This window comes from Solanum lycopersicum, chromosome 8 (genome assembly GCF_036512215.1).
Source record: "Solanum lycopersicum chromosome 8, SLM_r2.1".
Lineage (NCBI taxonomy): Eukaryota > Viridiplantae > Streptophyta > Magnoliopsida > Solanales > Solanaceae > Solanum > Solanum lycopersicum.
The window spans coordinates 7,668,028-7,676,064 of NC_090807.1; the positions used below are offsets into that span (position 1 = coordinate 7,668,028).

At 32.4% G+C, this 8,037-nt stretch overlaps 1 protein-coding gene across 1 annotated transcript; it reads right to left on the minus strand.

Moving 5' to 3' along the window:
* Nucleotides 1-3,362: 3,362 nt before the first annotated feature.
* LOC101263736 (cation/H(+) antiporter 15-like) lies at nt 3,363-7,568 on the minus strand. The gene is made up of 3 exons (XM_004244747.5): nt 6,957-7,568; nt 4,879-5,844; nt 3,363-4,799 (listed from the first exon to the last, which is right to left on the minus strand). The coding sequence occupies exons 1-3, from the start codon at nt 7,179-7,181 to the stop codon at nt 3,495-3,497; spliced, it is 2,496 nt and encodes an 831-aa protein (XP_004244795.1). The 5' UTR covers nt 7,182-7,568; the 3' UTR covers nt 3,363-3,494.
* Between the last annotated feature and the right edge of the window lie 469 nt (nt 7,569-8,037).

The window sequence follows — 8,037 nt, forward strand, 5'->3', positions numbered from 1 at the left end:
AAACATATTTCTTTTTAAGCATATTAATAAAAAGAAAAAGACAAATCAAATTATGCGTTCACTAGAGAGCATATATACCATGAGAATTGAACGTATAAAGTAATTGGGTAATTTGAAGGAAAAAACATGTGTTTGCAAAGAAGATCAAAATCGTATATTTCTTAATAAATTATCTTGTAATAAATCTCAAAACTTGCGTTCACACGTAATTACATTTAATGATCATCGTTTATATTACTTATCGTACATTATTTTATAAATTTTCATCTTAATTTATCATTTTTGATATATTATATTTTATTTTTAATATTAATTATTTATTTTTCAAATTATTTTTCAATATTTAACTATTAGCCACAACAATTAATTATTTTCTTAATTTATATATAAAAGCTAAATATAACAAGTAAAATTAAACGAATGAAAGTAATATTCTTAACATAATATCATCATTAGAAAGTATATAGCCGTAAATAGTAGTACTTATTAACAGAATATTAAAGAGGCAATCTCCATATATATAGATAGATTTTTGATAGAATTTATTACTAGCTTAATTCGTTGAAAGTTATTTTTATTTATTCATTGTGATAGACAATTTATTTTATTTTTAATCACAAATCTCACATTTTTAATGAAAATTTATTTCTTATTAAATTCTAAGCTACTTGATAATGTAAAACGTTTTATACTATCATAATTTAGATTATACAAAAATTAAAAGTTGAACTCTAATATTATACCAAATAAATTAGAGAGTTGTCATAGTTTGTGCTCAAACTCAATTATTATTTTGAATGTTTTATTAAATAAATATAAATAATATAAATTACTAATTTCCAATCTATCAACTTAAAAATGTCACTCCCTTAAGTCATATTACTTATATCTTTTTAGCTTAGATTAACCTTAAAAAAAGCGTGTGAAATGTCCTTATAAAGAACATATTTTACCAATTCAAACAATTTAAAATATTATTAACAAGTACTACGTGATTCCCAATTTTATTTGATTTCATTATCTCTTTCACACTTTCTTGTGCATGTGCATCTAGCCCCCCACTCTTGACTTTTCATAAATACCCTTAAATATGTATAGTATAAATAGGTACAATAAAATCCCCTCATTGCCTCATCAACTCATCATCTATATTGTTCTATATCTATAAAAAAAAACGAGTCCAAGTGAAAATAGTTGTTACATTCAAGTTTTTTGTTGTCACTCAAGATGCTAAACAAGAAGAATAATGGAAATATTATCAATAATGTTTGTGATTCTCAAGATGAAAATAATTGTAGTAGTAAGACATCATCGTTGAGGTTGAGATTCAAGAATTCGTGTTTGAGGAAGAAGAAGAGAATATACAAATTGCGCAAATGGTTCATTGACTCTATTTTATTCAAGATTTTCTCACTTTTTGAAGCTATTGTTATGGTTTCTACCTTAGCTTTCTTCTTATTCTCTTATGGTTTTCGTATTTGATTTTATTTGTATTTATAAATATTCTTTGTAAACCAAGGGTTCATTATTATTGGAAAAAAGTTGATATCTAATGGGGTGTAAGGTTTCATTTGATTTATTTAGTTTTCTTTATCCGTCTCTTATCCATACATATATGCAATCTTGTGAAAATGTGATGTATCGATACATATGTAGGGATAAGGCATAGTTAATCTCTCTAACAATAATTGAAATATGAGCAACACATTTTAATTTAACTAGAATTTTATTATCCTCTAAATTATTTTAAAATGGAATGTACGTTCACTCTCTTGAAGGCAAGTGATGAGTGAATAAATTGAATACATGAGCAATACTGCAACAGGACCCTAGTTTAAATTAAAATATGTTGTTGAAATTTCGATCATAGTTCATAGGAGTACTTATGCCTTGTCTCAAATATTTACTATTTTGCATTTCCAACATAGAAATTCTTTTGTTGTCTATTTCTTGGGTTCTATTTTACTTGGCTTTTGAATTAAGTTTTGTAAGGAAAAAGAGAATAATATATCTCTTAACTTTGTCATTTAGAGTTAGATATAGTCCTCGTTATGAAAGTGGTTCATATATACCCTAACAGTTATGTGAGCTAATTTTATAGTAGTACGGTATAATATTGTCCACTTTCATAAGAAGGGGTATGATATCAGCTCTAAGTGACAAAATTTAGAGATATATCATACCATTTCCTTTTCTTTTTTTTTATGTTACTTTTTAGTAAAACAAGAGATATTTATTTATTTTTTTATGATATTATCGTTATCGTTAAATCTTAAATAATTATATAATGAGATGAATGAGTGAAGATACTAGGAGAGATAAAATTAAATGAAAAGTGCAGATATTCGGGAAAAGTAAGAATGACCTGCATGCACTACATCAAAAATGAGCTTTAGTGAAAATTAATTAGCAATTGTCCGCTAAATATGTGTTTTAGCGGCAATTAACACTCCTTGTACATGTCCCCAAAGACTTTAGCGACATTGAATCTAATGACACTTAACTAATGCCGGTAAACAAATTTAGAATTGTTTATTAATGTATCTATTTATTGCTGCTAAAAGTAATTTTTGTTGTAGTGATGATGGACAAGGTGAGGAAGATGAGATTGAGATGGTTCGGATATCTAAAGAGGAGATGCACAAGTGCCTAATGAAGAGGTGCAAGAGGTTGACTATGGTGGATAATGTTGACGGTAGGCCTAATCGAGGACAAGATTCTAGATATGAGGATATGGAGATCGAATATTATGATATAAAGTTATTAGGTATAAGTTGAGCATTGCCACTACAACAAAAATAGTTTTTAGCGAAAATAAATATGCACATTCACAAAGAGCGTTAAAGTATTTATCAGTATCAGTTAATTTTCATTGGATCTAATGTAGCTACAAATTTTTGGAACATTTAGAAAGAGTGTTAATTGCCTCAATATAGACATATTTTTGCGGCAATAAATTATTGTCGTTAACTAATTGCTTCTAACCATTATTTTTGGTGTAGTGTGTCAACTTTTTCTTATCTGCATCGTTGTTATTATTCTCCTATTACCTCTATCGAAAAGAGAAATTGTTTTGTATGAATTCGTGTGTTGATAATGTCCTTAGTTTCTATTTAAAACCTTTAGTGCTGAAATGCCTATCACATTACAATATATTATGAATTCTAATTTCTCAATGCCAAGTTAGTGGAAATTGTTCAAATTTTACAAGTATGATAGCTTTACATACTTTTGCTAGGTTAACACCAATAGTAATATATCACAAGTTTGAGTTTCTTGAATTCTTATGTCACAAGTTTAATAGTGTAAGAGAATATTTAGCCCACATTGTTATTACAACCTGAAAATAAAGCAAACAATCATCATTCAACTCCACTTAAATTACTCTTTTCCAGTTCCAGATGAAAACCAGTACATCATTTAGGAACTTTTGAATGTGAAGTTACAACATTTTCAAGTGTTTGTCATCAGCCTAAGCCAAGACATTGTGTTGTTTAGGCTCGTGGCATAGGTTCCGTTCGCCTTCTAAAACTGGAGAACACGTCCCCTGATTCACTATCCGCGTGTTGCATGTCCATGTCCATGTCCATCCCAATGCCTGCTATCCTCTCACTCATTGATCCATAAGAAGTTACTGAACCATCTCCAATTGGCTTAACGTACTGTTGCATCACCAACACCGAGAATGTGGAGTCAAATTCTGATGTCACTAAAAGATCACCAATAGCCCCAAGCTCAGGACAGTCACACCAATCGACTAGGCCAGCTGTTAGTGGTGACACTACGCCTCGGCCTTTTCCTACGATGTAGAGATCATAGTTATGCTGATCCATTAGTTTTATGGCCTTGACAGCTTCTTCCACATCATTCAGCACCAGTTCTATGTATGTCACTGATTTGTCATTGGCTGTGCTGATCTTGAACCTGTTTAAGAACTCGTCGTCCATCAACTTTTCACTCTCTTTGTCAATCTGGACATTCACATGACTTTCATCAGCAAATTCCGTTTGCTCTACATCAGAAGCGCCTTCGTCTGGAATGAACTTTACAACAGTTAGGCGTGTATCTGGACGATCAACCATTCTCAAAGCATAAGCCAGAGCTTCCCTGTCATCAGCACCTCCGAAAAAGAGGACAACAATATTTTTTGCATAGTCACTGGTCTCAGAGAGGCCACGATCGATGAGGATTCCCACAGAACAAGGGGCATTAGCTAGCACACCTTCGTTGACAGCCCGAATTTCAGGGTTGACATCCTCCATTTCACCATCAATACCTCGTTGTTTGTGGAAAGGGAGAATGATGAAAGCTACACGCTTGTCTTTGGCAATGTTGCACATATCTTCATCCATGGTGGACATAGCAGATCTTGCTGTAAGTACTTGTACCATCACTCCATCTGATCGTAGCTCATAGTTGTCGAAAGCAGTGATGATCTGTCTTGTTTGTGTCTCCTCGTGTCCAAGACTTCGCGAGCCTCGTTTTCCTGAGCTATGGACTTCTAGCATAGATGATGCACGCCCTACTAGTTCGACTACTTGTAGAGCAAAGACAGTTATTGGGGATGCTGGTGTAGAATGCGACGAGCCAAGAAGGTTGATGACTGAAGGGATGTCTTGTGTGCCATGGATGCAAGCAAGGACCCGAAGTTCCTCATCTATTCTTGCCTTCTGTATAGTCCTTCGTTTGTGGGGTGCAATTTCCTGTGAGGGACGATAGAGCATAGTCATAGGTGTGACTAGCACCGTCATCACCAAAATGCCAGCCACCATAAGGGAATACAATTGTGTGCTCAAAACCTGGCCAATATGTTTACAAAATGGTTAGTCGAAAATCCATTTCTAGTAAAAGCAAATACGGATTGGTAAGAAGATCAACCTGTTGTGCCTGACCAGCTTCGATAATGATCAATGCCATGATGCTCTTGGTGTTGCTAAGTACTCCAACAGCTAAGGCCTCCTTAATAGTCATTTCAGAGAAGAAAGTGGCAGCTATTGAGCTCAAGATTTTGGCTGAAACGAATAGAAGTACATAGCCAACAATTTCGTAAATGCTGCCCATTTCTCCGAAATTGGTTCTGAGTCCACAAACAACAAAGAAAGATGGCATAAAAATGCCTGTGACAAAGTCATCAAGCTTATCGATAATTTCTGCTTGAAGCAGTTGGTTAGGTATACTAAGTCCAAAGAGAAAAGCTCCAATAATAGGATGTGTCCCTAAAGCATCGGTTATAACTCCGGAAATAGCCATACCAGCAAGGATTGAACATATAAAGAACTCACTATACCCTTGTCCTTCTGGCATTTTTCTAATGATCCAGCCAATGGCACGACGAAGATAAAAGACACAGAACAAGGCGTAAGCAATCGTGCAAATTAATGCCCAATGGATGTTAGCTGTACTCCCTGTGACAACATATCCTAGTGTAAGAATAAACCATGCACCAATATCATTGATTACAGCTGAAGACATAGCCATTTTCCCTATATCAGTTTGGAGGATCTTTTGTTTATCAAGTATCTTAGACAGAACAGAGAACCCTGTTATAGTAAGACCACCACCATAGAAAATGAAGCCTCTAACTTCTTCGTCGTGAGCAAGTGAGAAATATAATATTGTTCCCAAGACAAAAGGGATGATGATACCGATAATAGCAACATTTCTAGCCTTTACTCCAATTCGAAGAACGGATTTCAAATCCATCTGCAATCCCACTAGAAACCCATAGAACACAAGGGCTACATGAGCCATTGTCTCAATAACATGGAAATTGTAGTTTGGGAAAAGCAGCCTCCTAAACCTCATGATCCTTCCAAGTGCTGTAGGACCTAAAAGTATGCCACTCTACAAAACAAAATCATCTTTCATCTTTAAACCTTTTTTTCTATAAATGTCCAAATCAATGCATACATAATATCTAAAAAGACGCTCAAACTTAGCTTCAACTCGTCTAAGTTGAGGTGTCTAGATGTACAATCTCAAAGTTAGAGCGCTTACTTACCAACTAAGGTCAAGTTTGAGTGTCTTGTTTATGTATTATGTCAAAATTTTATTCCTAAGTACATAAAACAAGAACATGAGAATTAAACAACATTTTCTTTAGAGTGTATTGCTTAGGCTGAAGTTCCCTTTAAAAGGCTATAATATTGCTGGAAATGCCACATTTAAAAAATGTATCCCAAATTCCACATCTTAAGAGTGTTTGATACGACGAAAGATTCAGATAGTTATAAAGAAAATTACTACAATAATCCCAACGGCAGTCATTTTCTCCTTCGATGAAAATGTTTTCCATATAGCCAAACATCAAAAGAATGACTTTTTCGTGAAAAACATTTTCAGACATAATGATTTTTATCGTATCGGACACACCAAAATGTAGAAGAAAAAGACTCCCTTACTACAAAACACACCTTATGTCATTTGGTTGAGAGTTAGAAACGTAGACATTAATGCATTAAATCTAGCATAGTTGATATCATATTACATAACTTTTTATTGATTTTGCGTAAAACTCCAAACACATCAAGATGAAATAACTAATACATGAATAAAACATGTACTTCATCCGTTTCAACTTGTTTATCTAAATTTTGACTTGACACTAAATTCAAGAATGTAAAACAAAATTTGAATCTTATAGCCTTAAATTAAAAATACGTAGAATTTACCAAAATACCCTTCAATCTTACATCCTTAAACATGACTCAAAGAAAGTTAAAATTAAGGAGTTGTTAAAAAAAATAAAAGGAAATAGACAACTTTTTTTTGAACATGCTAAAAAGGAAAGTAAAGCAAACAAAATGATACGAAGAAAATACTATAAGTGTATGAGTCAATGTAATATACAAATATTATGCAGAGCAAAAGATAAAATACCTAATCATTACGTTATTAATACATTCATAACTCTAATGAGCAAACAAAATAAGAAAATTTCAAAAGAATGTACTTACAATAATCTCAGCAACAAAAGGAGGTTGCTTGGTAGGTTTTAAGACAAAGGAGACAAAACGAGTGATCAAGATAGCTAATGAAACTTGAATAAAGAAAAGAGGGATAATTGGTGTTAGAGGATCTGGTCCTTCCCAAACTCCATTAAATCTATAAATTGTTTGTGCATAACATAGAACTTTTTCATTTAACTTTCCAACATCAACCAATGGCTCTGGATCTGCCATTTTTTGTCTTTCTAATGTTTAACAACAATAACCACAACAAAAAGATTTTTTCCCTCTTAAATCACAAAAATTGTACAATCAAAATTTGTACATTATTTTTTCTTGAACACCCTTTTGTTTTGTTTTGTCTATTTCTTGTGCCAGGGCAGGGAATAACCCTGGCTACAACCCTATTTTTGATATTTAGCCACCACAACAAATGGAGATAGATATAAAATGGAACATGAGCAAAACTAAAGGTATGGTTATCACCATGTGAAAAAAATAGTAAGAACTTGATTTTTTACCAACAAAGCTTTGTTCAAAGTGAATGGTTTTCCGCTCAAATTGGAAGCTTCAAAAAAAATTATTTTTTTTCTTTTTGAGGTTGTTATTTGACAAAAACAAAAAAAATGAATTGTTGTCAAATCCAACGTACAAATACATGTATCTCTAGATCTTGAAAATCTAAGGTACACGTTGTATTTCAAGCTAATTAATATAAGCTTTTTAAATATTAGAATAAATTCATGATGAAATTTGAAAGGAAGAATAGATGCAGGAAAAAATTTATCCACGCCGAATGTTTACATCAAATTAATATAATATTTTATTGGTTTAATGAAATAAAACATATATAAATTAATTTATTATTATTATTATTATTGCAAAAGACAAATTTTACTGAAAAATTGCTATTGGATGAATTTAAAAGGATACTCTTGATTCGAGTGAGAAAGAAACGTTTATTAGCAATATAATTTACAATGAATCAAGTAAGTAATCCAGAGGACTCAAGGAATGATTTGGCTACCCTTACTACAAGTTATTCCTTCCATTCTTGATAAGTTGGGCATGAACTCTTTATAAGCCAATA